Source organism: Coturnix japonica, chromosome 2 (genome assembly GCF_001577835.2).
Source record: "Coturnix japonica isolate 7356 chromosome 2, Coturnix japonica 2.1, whole genome shotgun sequence".
Classification (NCBI taxonomy): Eukaryota; Metazoa; Chordata; class Aves; order Galliformes; family Phasianidae; genus Coturnix; species Coturnix japonica.
In genome coordinates, this window is record NC_029517.1 from 106,284,049 (window position 1) to 106,307,205 (window position 23,157).

The 23,157-nt window shown below is 35.8% G+C and overlaps 1 protein-coding gene across 2 annotated transcripts in view; it reads right to left on the reverse strand.

Annotated features, from left to right (window-relative positions):
• Nucleotides 1–3,400: 3,400 nt before the first annotated feature.
• TRPA1 (transient receptor potential cation channel subfamily A member 1) overlaps nt 3,401–23,157 on the reverse strand; it is a 36,255-nt gene continuing 16,498 nt past the window's right edge. For both annotated transcript variants that reach the window (XM_032442756.1, XM_015855776.2), the window contains 19 exons: nt 22,913–23,012; nt 21,677–21,777; nt 20,269–20,438; nt 20,021–20,185; nt 18,456–18,570; nt 17,256–17,422; nt 16,272–16,365; nt 15,535–15,594; nt 14,614–14,712; nt 13,651–13,721; nt 13,053–13,200; nt 11,603–11,692; nt 11,214–11,383; nt 9,764–9,893; nt 9,464–9,646; nt 8,006–8,074; nt 6,731–6,841; nt 6,140–6,237; nt 3,401–4,451 (listed from right to left, as the gene is read on the reverse strand). In XM_032442756.1, the coding sequence (XP_032298647.1) occupies nt 4,220–4,451; nt 6,140–6,237; nt 6,731–6,841; nt 8,006–8,074; nt 9,464–9,646; nt 9,764–9,893; nt 11,214–11,383; nt 11,603–11,692; nt 13,053–13,200; nt 13,651–13,721; nt 14,614–14,712; nt 15,535–15,594; nt 16,272–16,365; nt 17,256–17,422; nt 18,456–18,570; nt 20,021–20,185; nt 20,269–20,438; nt 21,677–21,777; nt 22,913–23,012 (2,373 nt within the window). In that variant the 3' untranslated portion in view covers nt 3,401–4,219. The remainder of the gene's footprint in view (nt 4,452–6,139; nt 6,238–6,730; nt 6,842–8,005; nt 8,075–9,463; nt 9,647–9,763; nt 9,894–11,213; nt 11,384–11,602; nt 11,693–13,052; nt 13,201–13,650; nt 13,722–14,613; nt 14,713–15,534; nt 15,595–16,271; nt 16,366–17,255; nt 17,423–18,455; nt 18,571–20,020; nt 20,186–20,268; nt 20,439–21,676; nt 21,778–22,912; nt 23,013–23,157) is intronic.

Here is a 23,157-nt window from a genome sequence, read left to right on the forward strand (position 1 = left end):
CTCATCACTTCCATTGTTTCCCTCTATCAACTTGATTAGTAAACCAAACATTAATATCACAACATTTCTCCACTCCTGAGCTACTTGTTTAAGTGTCCACAGCACTTTCTCTCTTGGTTATTGTGGCATTGCTTTGGCTGCAATTATGACTTCTTTCCTTTCTGCACTAGAAAGATGTCAACATCTTTATGGCCCTGAACAGACTAAGCCCAAATGATGGTGGTCTGTCTTTGTCCCAGACAGGTTTTGGTGGAAGCAGATGGTGCCATTGCCTGACTCGTGCTGTCATTCTCTTCAAGGACAATACACTGCCAGTGCTTCTGAGCAGCAGGAAATGAATGGCGCTATTTACCCTCACTATCACAAACACTTGATATACAGTCACGAGAGAGAGAAATGGTACCTATGTGTGCCCGCAGAGCCCTCTTTAATCAGCACAAAGAGCAAGCAGCTCTTCCACGTGGATGAACAATACCAACACTGATTTCACATTGCCTGGTTTAACTTCCTCTTCAGATAGCTGCAGTGAAATCGCTGAAACAGGACAGGACAGGCTGGAGAGCTGGGCAGTAAGAAACCGGGTGAGGTTTAACAAAAGCAAGTGTAGAGTCTTGCACCTGGGTAGAAATAATTGCATGCACCAGTACAGGCTGGGGGAAGACCTGCTGGAGAGGAGCTCTGCTGAGAGGGACCTGGGCGTCCTGGTGAACAACAGGTTGGCCATGAGCCAGCAGTGTGCCCTTGTAGCCAAAAAGGCCAGTGGCATACTGGGGTGTATTAAAAAGAGCGTGTCCAGCAGGTCGAGGGAGGTGATCCTCTCCCTCTACTCTGCCCTGGTGAGGCCTCATCTGGAATATTGTGTCCAGTTCTGGGCTCCCCAGTACAAAAAAGACAGGGATCTCTTGGAAAGAGTCCAGCGGAGGGCCACTAAGATGGTGAAGGGCCTGGAGCATCTCCCCTATGAGAAGAGACTTAGGGAACTGGGTCTGTTTAGCCTTGAGAAAAGAAGGCTGAGAGGGTATTTGATCCAGGTCTATAAATACCTGAGGTGTGGGGACCATAGTGGAGAGGCTGGTCTCTTTTTCAGTAGTGCGCAGGGACAGGACTAGGGGTAATGGGATGAAACTTCAGCATAGGAAGTTCCACACTAATGTGCAGAAGAACTTCTTTACAGTGAGGGTGACGGAGCACTGGAACAGGCTGCCCAGGGAGGTGGTGGAGTCTCCTTCTCTGGAGATATTCAAGACCTGCCTGGACGCCTACCTGTGTGACGTGGTGTAGGGAACCTGCTTTGGAAGGGGGGGTTGGACTCGATGATCTCTAGAGGTCCCTTCCAACCCCTACTATTCTGTGATTCTGTGAAACCCTTCTGGTGTTTAAATGTTTTAAGAAAGGCTGCCAAGATTCTGAAGTGGTGAATGTGAAAAATAATTTGAAGAAAATCAATGAAGTAAAAGATGAGTTATGTTCGAGTACGTGGTGCAGATCTGTTAGCACTGAGCGTACTTATTAAATGGAATCAGGAAATGAAAATCAGAGGTTCATCAACATTGGCCACAATCTTCAGATACATTCACAACTGAACAATCAATGCTAGCTGAATTCATCCATGCTAATTCCTATGTGCGAATGTTACAGGTATGGATGTACCCAGCAGGCCTGCTTTTCAAGGTGGCTGAAATGACCTTGTATCTGCACCCCAGCCTACACAAGACTTCTGAACTACCCATGATTTGTCTCCCAAGTGACACAACACATGCTAACTTTGTTTCTCTGCAGGACAGAGAGTGCTCTCCAGGCACCCAAGGATGGGTGAATTAACAGGAGCTCTATGTATCCCAACCACTGTGAGCTTTCAGACTGTCCTGGGTTTGCATAGTCTGATTATGTCAGCCTGAGAGTGCATACTAAAACCAGGAGAAAACCCTTAAAGAACATAACAATAGATCTCAATATCTATTCAACAGGTGGCAAGCCTGCTATGGCTACGTCACAGGAAATAAAATAAAACAAAACCGCTCAGAGATATGGAAGTTCCTTAACTCCCAACCTCAGACTGTCCCCTTTGCAGACAAACTATGCAGTTTATTTTCAGGGTCAGCTTTGGACGTGCACGTGGGAAAGATGGATACGGTTATCTGTATTTTCCACTGTAACAGCTGCTGAACAAGTGAAAGAAGCAAAGCCTGAGAAAATTAAAAAGAAAAACAATTCTCAAATTGTAAGCTGAAAGATCAGAACAGATTTAAACCCTGCCCTGAGAGGCTGCTGTGCATAAACACATCAGAGTTCTTCTTAGAGGCTTGAAAGGCTCAAACTACAAAACTGTGAATGATGACAACTTTGCTTCTGTTGTAACCACACTGTTGACTCTCTTTACTTAAAACTAAGTACTTAGGCTCAATTTACTTATTAAAAAATCTTATCACTCACTGCCATCTAGTGTTAGCCTAATATTTTTTCAAGTCTGGCTTTATCCTGAGGACCTGGACATTTCATAGAATCATAGAATGCCCTGAGTTGAAAAGGACCACAATGATCATCAAGTTTCAACCCCCCTGCTATGTGCAGGGTCACCAACCACCAACAATCAGAACCTGGTCAAGAGGAAGACTTGTGGATGGGACCTGTGAGGCACACAGGAGTATGTTGTTTTGGACACAGTCTTACAGCAAAGACTATTTCCATTCCCCATCTCACTGTCTAAAAGCCAAGTACTCGACCTCTACCTGAGGTTAATTAAGATTAATTTTTTCAATTAGAACTTACTTACATACTAAATGCCTACTCAGATTTTGGTAGGCAAAACCAGAACAGAACTTCAGTTTTATAAGCAAACATCTCCAATTATAGCTAGTGTGGATTTATGCCGCAGATTTCAAAGGTATCAATGAATTTGGCTAGTGAAAAAAATACTCCAAAGGCTTCCTGAATATTAACAGATATCATCTCCCATTAGACATCAAGCTGCTGTCCACCATAGCAAGTACAACATAACAGGCAAGAACAGTGATAACTTCTCCCCATCGCTATTTTACCATGTAAGAATGAAAAGTCTTAAAGATGACATAAGGCAGTTGGATGAGAAATAACTTTTCCTACTGAAAAGAGTGTCATACAAAGAAATGTTAAGGCTCAAGTTTTACTAATCAGCAGCACATCTTCCCATCGTTCTTGAGGACTGGTCAAGTTTCGTACAGTATGAATCGATTTCTGGTAGCTGCCTTCCTCTAAAATCAACTAGGATTGTAACTGTTCCTTACATGAAGATCTGATGTATATTCAATGGTTAAAGAAATTGTATGAATTCAAAAGCAAACTACAGAACACTGTAACTATATGCAGACATAACTAGTTTATTACCACTGTTTTTGAAGCAAATATACTCAGATACTTGAACACAGTTTAATTCATGTTTATTTCCACATTTGGTCTATTACTGTATATTACATAATGTACTGAATATCCAGCAAACAAACAGCAAAACGAGAGTGCAGATTAAAGAAACAAAGTCAGTTTTTATATCAGGAAGGCCAAAATCACACTAGCAGTATAAGGACAGTAAGTGGTAAATTACTAGTATTCAGCATGTCATTCTACCACTTCTATATGCATGCAAGTTCAAAAGATCCCTCTGCATATAGTTATCCAGAACATAAAATTATTCTCATCCTACACTGCATTTTTGTAACCTTATTTGTTACGTTTCAGGTCTGATCCTGCAGTCCTTACTCAGCAAAGCTTCTGAAGGATCAGTCAAACTAGTCTTTTACTCCCGCTGTAGTCTACATAAAGCCCATTGGCTCTCTCAAAACATCTGATGAATTGCAGTTTGAACTTCTAAAAATTCTAGAATTCTAAAAAATAATTGTAACAATAAAAAAAACCCACATAACTACGCAGATAACTAATTGCATTAGGGCCAAATCCAGGAACTGACCTAGTTAGAAGCCACAAGAATTCTAAGGACAGCCAGGTTGGCACCTGTTGAGTTAGGCACTTTCCTCATAGGTCAGCCTCTTTTGGGATCACAGTTCAAGATGTAGACATCTTAAATCTCCTTAAATACTGCTTTGAGCACCTACATCCTTTTTTTGGATCTGGCCTTGTTTTCTTACTTGAATAAATACTGGTTCACATTGATATTATGGACAGGCATTGAGAGAATTGACCCTAAAGAAAAACAAAATGTTAATATAACACGATATCACAGAGAAGTCTACAAGAAGCTGCTGCTCTTTTCTGTGCTTGGGTTAGGCACATTTGATTTAACAGCTTTTAACACTGTATCCCATTTACTGTTCCTATGTTCTAACTGCCTTTTTCTAAATTTGTGCTGAAATAAATCATTGCTGTCTTCATCCTCAGCCTCTGACACTATCTCCATTTTTTGTATAATCAGTTTAATGAGGTCGTGTTGCTTTTCCAACAGTGTTGATATATCTTTGAGCCTAAAAGGAGAGAAACAACAAGAAGAAACAGAAGTTGAAAAGCACACATAAAGTAAGTTTTGCCATTTGGTTTCAAAGTACAGATATCAATAGTCCTCAACCTCACACTTCTCCTAACAAAGAATTTTATTTGGGGTACATTGAAGTTTTCAAGCTGTGCTACTTCTCCAGGTTTTAAGAAATAAGATTAAAGAACAAATTTCTGGTTCTTGAGAAAAAATGCCTTACTACATATTTAACGTAAGAACAACCTCACTCTCAAATAAAGTAAAATTCTAAACATTTCCATTTGTAGTTTTGACTTAAGTGTCTGGAAAGGAATAAGGACCAGATTTGCAACAGCAATTTAGCACTCAGTCATCTGATGACCTTCACAACTACTTTAGCAGTATATGGGACAAACTTACTGATTTCTTTAGAATCACAAACTGGCTAAAGTTGGAAGAGACCTTAAAGACAATCAAGCTCCAACCGCCAGCTGTAAGCAGCGCTGCCACCCACTAGATCAGGTTGCCCAGGGCCCCATCCAACCTGGCCTTGAATGCCTCTGGTGCTACCCAAAGAATTGCTACCCAAAGCACAACTGATACAAAGAGCATCAGTTAGCAGGCATACAGAACACATTATCTTTTAAGAAAAAATGGAAGAAATAGTAAATGTGTCCAGAAACTGTCTTCATGATATTATGAAGCAGGCTTTTTCTGAAAATCTACTCTTCACAATGCCTAGACTTACAAAATGGCAGCACAAATACAGATTTGCAGTGATTGAAAGGGCTCTCTATGAAGAGCAGTTTGGGTCTTCCTTAGATACAGTTCTTTCTATGTGGTTATCAAACAAGTACAATAAGAATTAAAACAGTACAGCAATTAACTAGCGTTAATTAAAACAAAACAAACAGAAGTACAAGTGTGTATATACTCAGAGCTGACTGTGTCCATCTGCAGAGGGAACTGAGTGCCATTTTGAATGCTGACAATAAAAACATACCAGTAACATAACAGAACAAAATTTTCAGAGAAGGAAATGCAACTTTCTGTAATGAAATAGCCACGAGTTATTCCATTCAAAAAATGTCTGATTAGATAGATTTTCCTAGCTGTACATTCACAGAAGGCTTTTCTGAAAGTGTTCCTATGGCTATATTGGTAAGATGAGTAAGAGCAGTACAGTACAGAGGACTTCTTCCAACCTTCTAGGAAACAGATGATTTGTTTGGAGGAGAATGTGGACAGCAATCCATTTTGGGGGAAAAAATCTGAAGCAGATTTACCACCTGACCACTGCAAAGTCTGTTAGCGATTGTGTGTATCTGCAAACCAGTTGGAATTACACTAATTGTGAGTTTAAAGTAACTCTGGAAAACCTCCATACACAAAACTCTAATTCAGAAATGAGCGTGCCTTTTCTTTATATATATATATATGCAGTTCACTGCAAGGGGAAAACAAGCCCGTCCTCTTTCTCTGCCATGGGATAAGCATATTTCTTTAACACAGATGTCTTTTGAAAGTAAATACATTACAGAATATGAAGTTACCATACCAGTGAAGTTTAATAAAGGACAAAAGGTAAATTAAATTTCATTTTGTGGGTTAAGTATTGATCTTTAGAATGCTGTTTTAAAACAGCGATTCCTTTGTAATACAGGGCTCTACTTACTGCTAGAATAATAAGACAATATATACCTGTATTTCTGCTTCAGAACTTCCAGTTCTAATGTTGTATCAGTGCTCTGTGCATCTGTGGTAGAGTCCTCAAACCCAAAGCAATACTGGAACACACTCTAAATAAAACATAGTGTCAAAATGAAATAATAATAATAATTCCAAATGGGTGAACAGTAACAGACTCAACATATTCTTAATGTTAGAAGTAGTTTCAGGTATAAAGTTAGTTTTAGGATATTAAACATTCCTATTGCCAAATACACTTAATCAGAAAATTCAGTCTACCAACAGCAGATGAAATTAAAAGTAGAGAGACAGATAAAAAGCAGCCAGAAGTGAGTACTTACATTTTCAGTCTGAATAACTTCTGTAACTTCTCCTGACTAATAACATCACCCACCACTGAGAATTCAAGGCACTAATTATAGCTGAGTAAATTAGGTTGCACTCAAATATTGATTAGTCATTTTAAGATCAGACATGCTATCATTAATTTCAATTAATGATCAAATCTTATTAATGCAAAATTGTCAGCAATCTGTGTACAAACCAAGTTAAATCACACCACGTTTTACTATAAAATCTAGAGTCAAATATTCACAACCTTACCATAAATCCACAGTATCTTGGTCTGTTAGGATAAACTGTGATTGATTCCTGGTCCACTCGACTAAGGAACCAAAATGGCAGCTTCTTCTCTAAGTTTGTGTGAAGATTAACCTAAACATTATTTTGCAATTAGAATAAGATATATTTCCTTAGGATAGCTACACATAATAACATAAAAATAACCAATATGTCAGTATATTTAAATCACGAGTCATCATGCCTCAGAGGACATGTACACAGCACACTATGGTACAATAGTTGATCCTCGCAGTCCAGACACTAGATACCATGTAGTCAAAGCAGTATATAGTTTTCCACAGAGTAATTATTCCACACAGCTATGCACTCTTAAAACTAAAATAGTTTTAGATCTGAGTTAACTCATGTGTAATGACTGGAACATTTCATTACTCTACGGGTTGCAGTATAGAATTACAGAGCAGAAATGCTCAAAGACCGAATACTTTAAAAAGCCAATGATTTTGAGACTAAATAATGATGAGAGTGATCTTTCCCTTTAACTGTGCTATACCTTTTTCCTAGGTTATGACAGAGAATGTACAGATTAAGAAGCCAAAGGAATCACTGTAAGGAAAATACTCTGAATGTCTTCTCAGGAACTTTCCTACATGCACAGTCCCTAGGTTTTCTCTAAAACTCTCTGGAAAAAGCAGTCAGAAGGGAATGTGTACAAAGCCACTGCTCCCTGGGTGAATGTTATGAATGGTCAGTTCTCAAAATACAGACTTCCAGCAGAAGCACACAGGAAGTTTCTGAGAATATCTTGTGAGAAGTGATATTTGTTCTCTGTTTGACAGGTCTATACTCTGTGTATTTCTCCCTGTGAAAAATCAAGCTTCATAGACAGTTTACAACAACGAAAAGAAAAAATTTGAAAACTATATGCCAAATCTACTCTTCCTTAAGAAATAAAAAAAATAAAAAAAAAAAAAAAAGAAGAAAACTATATAGGTTATTAAATTCTTCTGGTTTCAGTGCAACTTCTACTAGGTGTTTAAATAGATCAAGGTATCTAAAAACACTTAGAAATATTACTAAGATCCTTAGTTATAACTGCCATTGCAGATTATGTTCTCAGTATACAAAAGCAGACAATTGAAAATAAGAGTTAGGATAAGATGCCCATATTCAAATTTTCTTGAAAGAGATGTTATGTTGTTAGTTAGTGATGATGATGATAAATTAGCTAATTATCTGTATGGTTTCCTAGCAGTGCTAATTCCTCCAGTTGTGTTTTTGTGGTATGCTACTTACCTGCATTGCAATCCTTTTGAGAGCAGCATATTTTTGCACTTCAGCTATGTCCCCAACAGCCAAACCAATCTGAAAATACAACATAGTATCAAAGATCCAAGAAACATTTTTACTGTGGGTTTTTTATTTTCCTTTGTAATCTGATCTGTGCTTTCAATTGCAACTGTTACATTTGAATACAAAATGACTCTAAAGTTTAACCTGTTACACTTGATTCTGGAAACATCGCTCCTCTGTGACTACTTGGAAAATAGGTATCAAGAATAATAGTAAGCTTTTTCACTTCCAAATACCGGCATAGTAGTAATGAAAAGAAACCTAGAAGAATTGTTAAGAATAAAATCCCTTATTTTGTGATTCATGATCGATTTTTTAATTTTTTTTATTTTTTTAATTTTTTTTTTGTGGAGTAGAATGTATCTTGACTTCTGATTGAACTACATGGTGACAGTAATCTAAAAACAAAACCAAAACAAACCAAAACCCCAAAGATAGCCCTGAGCTGACTTGCTGAGTTTTATTGCTCAGCTCATGAGAAAAACCTGATTTCCTAAAAACAGTAATTGACAGTCAGTGAAATACGGCTGAAGATGATTTACTTGTTGTTTGCCTTTCTGACTATGAATTGGTTTTCTGATTCACTTTATTCACTACAGGCACATGAAGTAGCATATACTGCTGGCTGGCATGTGTGCAATGAAGATTTGAGATCTGTCTCTGAAAATAAATTAATAAATAAAATCACTGTTACTACTAGTTTATGATGGTAAAACAGAAGGAGAGATTAAACAATTAAGACAGTTTCTAGTTTATGGGGCAGGTATTTACCTAAGCACTTATTAAAATCATCCTTCCCCATTTGTCTCAGTAGAGAGAACATAATAACATACTGCAGCTTCAATCTGAATATATGTTTTCTTCCTGCTGAAAAAAGAGGGGCAGTGATTGCATGAGTCACTCTCCAGCATGAAGTCAGAACAAAATCAGAGAACTCTGGTTCAGAGATCTAATCACTAACTCAAACATTTCTTCTTCTAATGTCAGTGTAAAGTCAGATTGTAGCACAGACCAGAGGGACTGCTCCTCAGCAAAGAAGAAAAACAGTTTCTTCTGACATTCATGCACTCTTCATATATGCAGAAGCTGTTTTTTTGACTCCTTACAGAAACAGAAGGCTATGCTCCTGACTATTCTAGAGCCAAACACAAGAAGTAAGGAAGACCCTGTTGCAGCTGGGCAAATTTCATCAGTTACTTAGTTATACATATCTGAAGATACTCACTGCAAAAATTAAGGGAAAGTCAACTTTATGTCACTAAAAATATTTGTTTGTTACATTATGAATGAATGTTACACATCATTACTAAAGTAATTCTATATGTCAAAACTGTGTAAAAGTACACACACACACACAACCATGACTAACCACTTCTGTGCATTAAGAAGCAGTTTACTTACTAGCAAGTTCATAAGAAGGATTGGAATAAGCAAAGTAAATATAATCAGAACCGTGTAACTCAGGAATGGATATGGCAATTCACTGCTCAATAAAGGATCAAGGAATGCATCATGATAGTTTATGTCTCCCAGCATCATTGCAAATGTCTTCATTACAGAAAGCAGTGGTGTGCTATATGTTTGCTGAAAAAGAAGAAATGAAGAAATCAACAGAAACCCAAAAAACTATGAAATTTGTAAATAGTTTTGAAAATTCTTTATTTAAAGGTAACATCTAAAATGCTAAAGAACTCAACTAACCTGTGAGCCCAAAAGGACAAAGAAGCTCAGTCCAAAGGCCAATATCAGGAAAAAGAAAACAACAGCGATCCGAATCAAAGTCCTCAGAATTTCCCAGAACATCACAACGTAAATGCCATAATTTTCAAATCTAGGCAATAAGTGAACCAAAAAAAAATGTAAGAAAAATTATATACTGAAGTTAGAACGCAATTTTAAGTCACTGAGCTTCCAACAGTTTGTTCTCTGGCAATCTTACCCCATTCTTGGCTTACACATCAACCAGATCTCAGAACACATGTTGTCACAAAGCAGACCAATCTAGTTTTTCACCCAAACCTGAACTCAGGAATTTATGTTCTGTACCAGATTCAAGGAGCAGATGACTGTTTTATGCTAAAACAGTAGCACAAGTAAGAAAATCCCTTCACAAGTTTTCCCCCCTGAAATATTATGTGCACCTCTAAAAAGATAAGCGGAAAGTAAAGCAAACATAATCTTAATATAAATAAAGGTGTTTTTATTTGGTACAGTTCTATTGAGGTCAGTATAGCTTAGGTTGCTTTGAGAAGAGATGGCCTAACTCAGAATAATTATGCGTACAGTAACTGTAAAGTTCTAATATCTACAAACAAATGAACTATATTCAGGGAAGGATAACATTTGATTTATAGTAAGAAAGATGGTTGAGCACTCAAGGAATTTGATTTTGAGTGCTTAGGTTCAATATCCATTTTGCCCACAGGACACAGCAAAGAACAGAAGATAAGCCCATTGATTAGTCATCTAAGCTCAGACACGTGTACAACAATGTTTGTCTACAAAGGCAATGTCATATGGAGATAATATCTTTATGACATTGCTTTGGCTGACAAACCTTATCCTTAAATATATCAACTACAGTGAAATGCTACTGAAATTAATCAACAAATAAACAGAGTCAATGTCAACTCACAAGATTATTTCATCTAACGTGATACTTTTATAGAGCATTAGGATGAAGACAACTGGGATGTGCTACTTACTCTATAAACTGCTAAGAGAAAATATCTTCACTCAAGTTATATAACTATAGTTTGTTCTCCTTTTGCCTCCTGTGATTTACATCCTTCTTTTGCAGCAGTATTTATGTGGGGGGTGGGGGGAAGTCAATTATTTTTGTCTGATTTTTTTTTCTTATGTGCAATTCTAGACATTCTTTAAACAAATACCCAATTATTTCACATCAAAATACATTTTCTTATTTCTTTTCTTGTCATCAGCACACTCCATGATGCTTCACACGAAAAACACAAAAAATTACAGCTTATCAGGTGAAAAAACAACAACAGATCATTAGATCCTAATCTAGAAACTTGCATAGCTTAAATAAATAAATAATAGGACTAACACAACCAGTTATGCTCTATCGTATGTAAACTATCTGGAAATATTGAAAGTATTTATCACAGAGCATGTAAATAAATGTTACCGCTGAAGATAAATCAAGAAGTTCATCCAAGACAAGTATACAGCAATTGCTCCACATTCCCACTGCAAATGAGCTGGTGTGTTAATAAATAAAGAAGACACGAAAATTATGCTGGTACTATAAATTGTCCAGTCCAGTAGATTGGAGTAATCCAACAAATATTTCAATTTCTGGGATTTAAGAGAGACAGATACATATTTACAAGACATTCATCATTAAGTGACTGAATTAAATAACACTATTTAAATGTTCTTCACGCTTTAATTTTATTTGTAGGAATAAATTATATTTTCCTTGTAATCAGAGAAAAGTCAGATGTATTTTAATATCAAATAAAGTGCCATGCACACTGTGATTAGTGCTATGAATCTACTTCTGCATATATTTACCTGCTGAATGAGTTGAAATATTTCTTTGCAAATTCCCAGTAAACTCATAATTAAAACTAGACACATACACACTCTTGTGAAGTATGAGTCCTGAAATAAAAAAACAGAGCACAAAGCAAAGCAGAAATTATTAAATGAGCAATGTTTATTTTAGCTCTGCCTGCCTTATATCTCATTCTGTTAAGACAGTATTAAGTTTATTTGAAGCAAGCTAACAGGCTATACTTCTGTTTTACTAATGTTTGTTGTGAAATTCATGTCAATTATATTGTTTTTAAGTAATACAAACCAAATAAGAAAGCTTGAGCATTCCTATGCTAAGCAGTTTCTATTAACCAGTTCAACTGTTGTGAATGGAATTGCTGTATTTAGGCAACATTTTCAGTATGTTTTGCCTCTATATAAGCATAAATTCTGCAGTTCATAACTATCACACTGGAGCATAAGGAATGGCAACTGAAATCTTTACAAGGTGCTGAAATTGGAGTCCTGACACCCTTACGTGGCTGTTCCCTTTGATGTCTCTATTTACAACCAGTATAGGCAAGGAATTTTATTGTGAGATGCCTTATACTGGCATAGAAAACAACAGTGAATTCTGTATTTGATAAATTGTAAAGCTGATTCCCCTCATGCCAGTTTTCTGCACATCTTTAACCTGAGGTAAGAGTCATAGAATGGCATGGGTTGAAAGGCACCTTAAAGATCACCTAGTTCCAATTACCCTCCTTGCTGTAGGCAGAGCTGCCCCAAACTAGACCAGCCTGCCCAGGGCCCCATCCAGCCTGGTCTGGAACACCTCCAGGGATGGAGCTTCCACAGCTTCTCTGGGCAAACTGTTCCAGTGCTTCATCATACTCTGTGTAGAGATTTTCTCCTAATACCTAATCTAAATCTCCCTTTTAACATTTAAAACCATTTCCCCTTGACCTATTATTATTATCTTGTGAAAATCAGTTTCCTTCCTGTTTATAAGCTCCCTTTAAGTATTAGAAGGCAACAAGAAGAACCTCCCCCGAAGTAATACATAAAACAGGCAAATAAAGCTGTATTTGAATAGGCAAAAAGACTTTACAGTTGACAAATATTTCTGTGTCAAAATTTAAAAAAAAAAAGCCACCTTGGTTTATTTTGTCTGAAAAATAAAAATATATGAGAAGTTGAAAAATTCACTGTTATCTGTCTCTATTCTTAAATACATGTTATTCCTTTTTCTTCAACTTTAAATGAACACTCACTTTATGGAAGTAACTGTAATAGTCACACCAGGCACTACGTTTTTAGAAAAGACACTGAAAATAAGAAATCATAACTAAAATTTATCATCAAAAGTAACTGATGAACAAACACTTCAATTCTATGTAGAGTTGATAATAAACAGTTCAAAATAATCATAATTTCTTCCTACAATCATTCTAAATGCATTGTAAAGAGGAAGAAAACTCAGTACCTCATACTCCAACGGTCTTGCTTCATAGATTTCTGTTCCATTTAAAGGTCTTCCTGGCTGTATGTGGGTGACCAGAAGAGTCAATGGTATCAAACCAAGAGAATAAATGCCTAAATTCATTAGATGCGCTCGAAAACCATAAGCCATCCTTGAAAGTAAAAAATGCTCCATGTTAAAACACTTAATAAATTTAGAAGGGCATGCATTTAAATTTAATAGCCAAGAATGTTTTCATTATAGGTATTTTTTCAAACATTTTTTTTGTGATAGATGTTCACTGAGGTTTGTGTGAACTCTAGCAGGCATTCCAAAATATAATTTCTTTTTAACTTTATACTATTAAATATTTTTAGAAAATATGTGGAAGCAAAGACAGTGGCTGCTTCTTCCATATATATCAAAGAATCAGTACTAAACTCTAAGTTATATTTTATATAAAAATTAGCATATTCTAGATACATTTATGAGTGTTGTATACAAAAGACATTGGTGCCATTCATGCCATAGCAGTATTTGTCTTTTATCAGCAGCTCTCAGGTACAACAATCTTCATCCTGACATGTGATATTGTTTTTTATATACATTAAAATACACGTACCACTTCATTAGCAAATACTCTTTGCACACGGGATGACTGAGTAGCTCCATGCGATTGTGTCGTACCATGGCCTATAAAACAAGAAGGTACCAAGGATCAAATTTGTCTCTTCTAGCTAAGTAACATGCTTAAAAAACAGCCTAGCCAACCTTCTTAACTTGATTATTAGCATAATGAAAACTATAGTATCCTTGTAAAATAATGCAAAGTTCTTTTGTACACTCAAAACTGATTCTGTCTTAGCCTGCTGAGTCCTCTGCTTTCTCTTCTGCAGCTCTCAGTCTATTTCATACTTTAAAAACTGACACTATATAGGCAGACAAACCTGGAAGACTAATTAATTATCTATGTTTTTAGGAGTAAACATTTTGCAAGCCATAGATGTGAAATGACCAAGATTTTCTAGATACATTTAACTAGAAAGTAATTTCTTTATTATTAAAAACTACACCAAATTTAATTGCCAGCAGTACGCCCAAAAAAGCAATCAAAAGAAGCCAGCAAGATCAGTCTATAATGTTTTCAGGAAGGGAAAAAGAAAAAAAAAAAAAAAAAAGAATTAAAATAAACTGGCTATGTGTGAGAACAGCAAAACTTGTTTTAGGCACAGAAATTTTTCACAATCAACACATGGAAACAGTCAACCCTGTCAGCTTTTTCCTATGCCTTTTCTTCCAGCTCATAGTCCTGACGATTGGATCATGGTCTTATTTAACATGCAGCCTGCCTGTTTCAACACACTGTCTTGAAACATTCAGAGTTATTTACATAAACTAACCCTGAGAGAATTGCTATGTATTACGTAGACTATAAGAACTTGAACCCATACTTCATTCCAAGATACTTTAATTTGGAATTACATACAGAATTTGGAGAAGGAATGTTATGATAAAATATAACAAACCCTTGTTTATCTCAAAGAAGGCATATTGGAATTATGTCAGAATAAAATAAAATACTTACATTTAAAATGGCCAGTGGTTCATAGAAAATATCTTCAGCTTCCTTTAATTTCTTGTTAAGTGTCAGGGGACATTGAAGATATCTGAAGTTGTATTCAATCTGAAAAACCAGATTAGATAATATGCCGAATTTTAAAAAGCTTATCCTGAGAGAAAAGAAAAAGTCTATCATATCATAGTGTTTGTAAAGCTGATGTTTACTAATTGTTGGTCAGTCTGCCTGCGAACATGACATCGAAACAAATATGGCTGCGACATAATTATATTAAATCTTTTATATTGCAATAGAAAAAACACTACAAATATCATTAATGTAACTAGAGTTTGCTTTAATGATGACTTCAAAGAAAAGCCCAAAGATCAGCCATTTGTGTTTTCTGGTAAGATCTAAGATCTGATATTTATCTACAGGCACGCCATGTCAGTAGCATCATACCACGTTTACAAACATTAAGAAATTTGTAGTGATTTCTTCCCAAGTTTTCATGTATTAATATGTATTTCTTCCAGCATCAAACAGTAAAGAGAACTGAATTACTGGATTTGCAGAGAATAACACAGACAAACGTTTGAATACTGCTAGAATCTGATGAAGTGACTTTAAGGTCTTCCACAAATTGAGGTGAGTTTTTTTGTGAATGAATTTTCAATGCAGTTATTGGTGAGTAACTGTTGAATTATTCGTGAACCAAGTTAAAGCAGTTTCAATTTATACCAGGATGCTTACGTAGCTACGGAAAATACTGAAGAGGAATTAAGTTTACATCCAGTACTAGTAGTAAAAAGTCAGGTTGATGGTTTTCTAACTTAATATTTATCCAGATAATATTCTGTTGCTAACACATTGTCGGGGACACTGTGATATATTTGACTCTAAGTTCATAAAATGTGCTGCTTTCATACATTTTTTTCATCCACTTACATAGAAGTCTCGACTTGTCTTTTCCTCTGAAGATTCAATTATGCAGTTGTCCAAAACCAGCTTTGAAGATGAACAGAACCATGAATAAAGGTGATACAGATAACACTCATCAATATGAACAGAAAGTTTGGGCATGAAGAAATAGGCATTCAGACACAGCAATCCTCTAATAGAAGTGATGATTCAGTCAGGTTTTACAGGGTGTTATACATACAGAAAATTCCAAAGTTCACATATAGGAGTTCAATAATGAAATTATTCATTTTACAAGGCTGTATGTTAGCTTAGAGGTATAAAATGAAAAGCATTTTTGAATATATACATAACAAGCAATTTTAATTAAAAAAATAAAATTCTCTATCTTGATTTAAGAGTTAACTCAGAAGGCAAAATTACCTCAAATAGCTTTGGAACCAATTCTCTTCTAACTTCCATCACTTTTATGATCTTTTAAAATATATATGCTATATGTAATACACAGCAAGGCTGCTTTTATCACTCCACTTTCTCAGGAAACTAAGATCTTATTTCTATTTCTAAAGAAACTCAAGAGACCAGACAGGTCTGAAACTATCACTAAAACACAAGTACATCAACTTATGAATTTATGGTTTTTTTTCTTATTTTATAATAATCAATGTTATTGAGGACAGCAATAGAAAAACAATGGTGATTGATGCAAAGTAACTGAGTTTTTTTTTGTGGAGCTGTGTCTTTAAAATGAGCAGCAAACTTACTTTAAATGAATCAGGAAGATACTCGATCATTTCCAGCAAAGGGCATTTATTGGCACTAGAATAGTGAGAGAATGTCAGAACAGCTTCTTCCCATCTACAAAAATAAGTTAAAATTAAGAGGAATTAGTTGCTTCTTTTTTAAATTAAGCTTGTTTGAGATTATTTGAGTTTTATTTTAGATATCATCTTGCAAATCACAGTGTGTAATTTTTATATACCACCAAGTGGAAATTCAGCTGTAACTGAGTAACACTCTAGATGCTTCACTGAGAATGATTCATATTTATTCCTGTTATCAATTAAACAAAAATGTGTCAACTATGCTAAGACCTCTCAAGAATAAGTGTCTTTCTTCATACTCCATAGGGAACTTAACTAAAGCTGGAATCCTGGATTGCAAGATGAGCTGAATACTAATAAATACTGCAACATACTGGCAGTGTTTCTACAGCACTTACCAAAAGATTTGCTCATCAGTCAACAGTGAAATGTTTTGGTCTTGAAACAGTACTCGATAATATTCTAATGTAAAGTACTCTACACTGTAGTTGAACTGCCACATTTTTAAATTTTTGTAACATATGTGAAACAATGATTTTGAAATCATTCCCTTGAATGGTGTCAGTCTTATCTTTTGATTAAAAGTCTGAAGGTATTGTAACATTATGTGAAAGGGCTAAATTACATGCATATGCAGTGGGAAAACATGGGAAGGAGTACTTAATTTAAATGTGCCTACATATGCTTTTTTGTTAGTTGTTTTCCTTTCCCTGAATCTGAATACTCAACCTGACATGAAAAAGAACATGCCAAGTAACTTAACAAGATTTACTGATTCTCACAAGAATATAAAACTGTATCTGTAATTTCAAAATAAAAACTCATTAAACAGCTGGTTTTCAAAACTTAATCTCACATAAAACAAAACAAAAAACAATTACAAGTGGAAAAATAAATTCAAAAAGCATTTTCTGTGTATCTTACCTTTTGTGCAAAATGACAGCTGACACTACATCTTTCCTCCTGTTGTGTATTGCTTCATGGAAAAAAGAAGCTACTGCTTTGTTCAACAGAATTTTTGCACCATAGTCAAGAAGTAACCTTACTGCTTTTGCATGCCCTTCTTTTGCAGCTAGGTGCAAAGCTGTGTTCTGTGAAGAAAAGCAGGACAGTAATACAACAGTAGGGCACATTTTAAAAAAATGCACATATTTCCATCCTTCTTTCTCATACTGAAAAGCCACACGATGCTCTCAGTTACAAGTCCTGAATACCTTTAATGGCAAAATTAAATGGTAGAATATCGTTATAGAGATTATGATACAGACAAATTCTTTATTCTAAGTTTACAGTCACAACAGCATTAAATTAAAAGAGGAAACTCAGCTGTAGTTAATAAAGACCAATTCAGTGATACCTTTAATTTTTGTAGCTAACAAACAGTGAGGGACAGATAAGTAAAAATGATGGTATCTGTTCAATATTAGTGTGCAGAACAAGTAAATTTCACACAGGATGTTAACAAGTTTGATTTGATGTTTGATTTCTTTTAATCTGTATAATTTCTTTAAATTTAATTACCAATGCTTTTACTACATAACAAAAGTACCGATGTACTGTAAAGGGAGCAAGAGGTACAAGTCCAACATATTTTGTATTTTATGTATTCTGTTGATCTATTTATACTTTTCATTGTTTCTCACAATTAAGAACTAGATAATAATTTCATTAATAATAAGCTACTCTACATGATGAACAGTGATGAAATATATACTGACTTTATATAGGATATATGCAATAGTGCTACTAATCATATACCTCCAACATATGCTTTATAAGTAACAGGAGATGACAAATACCACTGCCCGGTGGCGCAGTGGTAGGAATGCCGCTTTGCAACACCGAGGCCCGGGTTCGAATCCCCTGTGGCGCAAGTGGTAGAAGTGCCGCTCTGCTACACAGGAGGCTCAAATCCCGGGGGTTGGACTCAATGATCTCTAAGGTCCCTTCCAACCCGCACGAGACTATGAGACTATGAGACTATGATACTATGATACTATGATACTATGATACTATGATACTATGATACTATGATACTATGANACTATGATACTATGATACTATGATACTATGATACTATGATACTATGATACTATGATACTATGAAATTATGTGAACACATACCCCTTCTTCATCCACTTTGTCAGTACACTTCACATTAGTATCCAGTATTATCTGCATTGTGCGAGTGTATCCTCCGAAGGCAGCATGATGCAGGGCTGTCCAGCCTTTATAGTCACTTACATGTAGAAGATATAAAAATAGTCATTATAAATGCACAACTGCATCCCTTTCAAATAAATCCATTGCCCTGCCCTTTGACTCTCAACTACTGCACCAATGCATCAAACATTCAAGTCAGTAAAAGTATGCAGGTCTGACTTTTCTTCTCTCTCTCCTTTTTTTATACATGCATGTACTGTACCCTTTTTAAAAATTATTATTATTATTTTTTAGATGTTTTTCTTAGAAAATGACTCAAGCACAAGATTCAGCTACTAATAGCTAGCAATAGACATGACATTGACCACGGCCATACTATGGAATCTTGCTTTTAATGACAGTGAATATACAAAAGCACACAAATCTATTCCAATGCGTATTACTTCATCTTAGTATAAAAAAATTTGTTAAGCCTTTTATCACGCAGAATGTACCGGCTCATCCCAACAATTAATTCAGTTTTAATTCTAAATTAAGCCTAAATATATATATACAAAATTGTGTACACAAATACATACAATCATCACCTCTATTCTAGCTAAGCGGACTAGTCCAGCTAAGGACACTGGAAATCATAAAACCATAGAATCATAGAATGGCCTGGATTGAAAAGGACCACAGTGATCATCTAGATTCAACCCCCTTGCTATGTGCAGGGTCTCCAACCACCAGACCAGGCTGCCAAGAGCCACATCCAGCCTGGCCTCCAGGGATGTGGCAGTCAAGTTAGTGGAATCTCCACAGTCATAAATACTGGCACTATGACAGGCCTGCCTGCCATAGGATCTTTTCAGAAGTTATGCAGCCCTAGCTCCAAGGTGCAGCTGCAGTGCAGATTGTCACAGATTTGGAAGAAGAGGACATGAGAGTTATAACTCTACAAATTGTCCAGGTAACGGGACTTTAAACTTTCTGTATCTTTGGATTCTGGCTTTATAGATTTGGGCTTGGAAATTAGAAATCCTATCCAGGTGAAGAGCTGCCAATGCCAAGAGACCTGAGGATCTATGACCTGAAATCAGTACTTAAAGTACAAGAGAAGTTGCCTGGGATCACCAGTCCTAAGAATCCTCACACAAACCTCTAATCAAACATGACAACAGTGAAGCTGACATGATTATTAATAAAACATTTTTTTCCCTTAAAAATTCTAACATTCTTTCCTCAGCTGGACTTAGATAAACCTCAGTTTTGTCTGCACTAAAACCTCTGGCTAATAGCTAGACATGATTCTATGTGTAAGGCAGATGTAGGTACAAACACCTTAGTTTTACAACTACTGTCTATATAGGTGTATTTTTTATATTTGTATGTTTATTTTTGTAAATATTATTTATCATATGCACTAAGTATTTATTTATATATATTGTATTTACATTTGTATTGTATTAGCTTCCTAGCCAATGGACAAAAAAAAAATGTGATAGTTCTTTTTTACCTTAATGAATGGAAGCCTGAACACATACCAGAGAAAAAGGGCCCCTCTTTTCAGAAGAAACTGAACGACCTTCTCATGACCATTCTGGGCTGCCAGATGGAGGGGAGTCATTCCCTTCTTATCACCTTCATTCAAAAGCCTTGTGTCTTTCATATCCCTTATAAGTCGTTGGCATGTATTGATGCGGCCATAGCTTTGAAAGACAAACAAAGATATTAATGTCAAAGAAATACTGACGGTAAATGGCACTGATTCCACTGCCTAAGCTATACTAACCTGGCAGCAAAGTGTAATGGTGATTTCTTGTCTCTGCTCTTTGAATAAATGGAAACATTGAGGCTGAGTAAATTATTTACAGAGAGGGCCACACCTTGTCTGCATGCATAATGCAGTGGAGTGCATCCTTCGTTATCTTCGTCCACCACCAGATTTTTAATATTTTCCATCTGTTACCCCCAGAAAAAAAACAAAAGCATGGAATTATATCACTGATGTTCCACAGCTTCTAACAGTCTGTAACAATGGTATTAATATTTTTAAAGCACTATGTAAAAACAAAAAACAAATATAGAAAAGATAAATGTCGTAGCAATTAACATTTAATATCTGTTGATTTGTGGGTGACCATCTTTAAAAAGAATCAGTCTTCGGAGAACACAGCAACCTGTCAGTCTGTGCCCTTACTGGGCAGAGAACAAACATCATATGGGAGATTTTTATTTGCTACCATACTCATTGCTGTCAGCAGGCAGCTTGTACAGAAGCAAAGGTAGTCTATACACAGTCCATACTGAGCAGCAAAACTTTCGACTGTCTGGAATCATCAGTTCACTGTTCTACAACATATTTTTTTACTCCTGTTTCTCTCTTAATTCCGTTTTATTCCATACCCTAATGCTATCCTGTACATATTCCCTCTTAATGCAACTAAGAATCTCCTCTCACAGTCTCCTCCACTCACTGATTTATTATTATGATCAATAATTAGAAAATCAACATAGACAAACCAGAGTTATCACCCTATTTTAAGGCTGATTCTCTACATCTGCTGAAAAGGGAAGTTAAATCTACTTCCACTACCAATCCAAGTTGTTTACAAAGTCCCAAAGACATCATAAAAGCTGTTTTCATGATTCACATATATTATTGCTCTGGAGGTTAACAAATGTAACTCTTTCAAGCACGCTTGGGTTCTAGCAATATGAGTTCACCTCAACAAAGCCAAATTCATAATTGAAATTCTTTTTAGAACTAAATCCAAGACTTCACTACAGTCCAGTAGCCCACAGAAAACTCCTGAAGAACATTCTGTAAGCTGTTTAAATCCTAGAGCTTGACTGAATATTAGTATGTCTCCTAGTTTCACTGCATGCAAGCTGGGAAAACAGAAATGAAAAGTTCTGTATTTCATTGTCTACCTCTTGAGCTATTCAATCCCCCAACAGCAAAATAATTTATGGGATTATGTTATTCCTTTGCCTGGCAATAAGAAAACTGTATTATTGGCTTTGAAATATTTTCATGAGAGATACGTACCTGTTCATACTATTTTCTGTGACACTTGGTAACTTAACAAACACCAGGAACTTCTACTAACATTTGAAAACAAAAAAGTAGTCGTTTTTTGTCTTTACGTTTCCTAGTGAGGGCAACTGAGAGAGATATAAATCAGTGCTTACTGTACCTGCAGAAATTTCTCATTCAGATGTTGTAATCCTCCAGGCTGTAACACCGTCAAGTGCAAGAAATTCCGACCAAGATGATCTTTTAATGATACGTTTGCTCCTAGATAAACATGGAAACAAATACCAGCAACTTCAAAACTGCTGGCCCCTGGCACTAACTGATGATGTTTAATGCAAAGGAACAAATGTTGCGAATAAATTTATAAAATAACAAATATTATTTCAAGTTAACATTATAAGATATCACTTCACTTGCAAATAAAAACCAGCTCAGCACAACCAGAATACTCTTTACTTGGCACCGTGCATATGCACTTTATATTTCATCACAGCAGTAAGATTTAGGTGGGGCACTTATATTCAGATATACTGAGAATCCACAGATCAAGAGGCAATTTAAAGGTGCAGATAGATCATTTCTTCTAGTGTTGGGTTTACAGTCAATTCCCATTGTAATTATACAGTCTTAATAATTATTTACTATTTCCAAAGTCACAATAACTTTATCTGGCAAAACTATTTGAGTAATCGACAAAAAAAGAGATTACTTTTTTTGCAAGCATTACAAGCATCAGGAAATGGGATTTTTTTCCCCTCAGTTTTGGGAAAAAAAAAAAAAGGAAAAAAAAAAAAAAGCCTTATTAAAGAATTTAACCTTGTTATAACTTTAAAACCTTTATTACAAGGTTTACGAACAAAAATCACTTACGTTACTCTTAAAAAGAGGAGATACACTAGCAGTAAATAGCCTGCACACAAAAGGCACGGGAACTGAAAAATTTAAATATGACTGTGATTATATAAAATCTTATTTTTGCTGTGAAATGTGACTCTGTGTAAGTGACTAATTTATTACACAGTTCTGCTTGCTTATTGAACTGCTAAGGAATGGGAGGATGTCATTAGGTTGAGGTTGGACTTCATGATCTTGAAGGTCTTTTCCAACCTGAGCAATTCTATGATTCTATGATGGAGTGCCAGTGTTACTTCTACCTTGAGAGGCATGAAAAATACCCTAAACGCTTTTCTACAACCTGTTCACACTATGTGGAAAAAGGTGAAATCACTTCCCTAATTCTTCCCTTAGCTTCAGGAAGGCAAGCTGTTAAACACAGTTACTCCTGGACTATATGCTGAAATACTGTATTAAAATTGTGGAGAAATTTGGATGTCAATTTTTGACACATACAAATCCTGTCAACAGATGTATATCATAAGTGCCCATATTCTTGTACCTTTTGAGAGCAGTAAATTCACAATTTTCCATGACGCACAAGAAGTGGCCAACAGAAGTGGAGATCGACCTTCTGTGTCAACACTATCAATATTTGCTCCCTGCAACAAAGAATTTCAAGATTATAATCTTGCTGCCCTGTACATCATCACAGTATTAGTCATTCCTAGTAACTCCAGATTATTAAGTTAAAAAAACATATTATATCTTTATGCAAAAACAATGCTTTCAAAGTAACAGCCACAG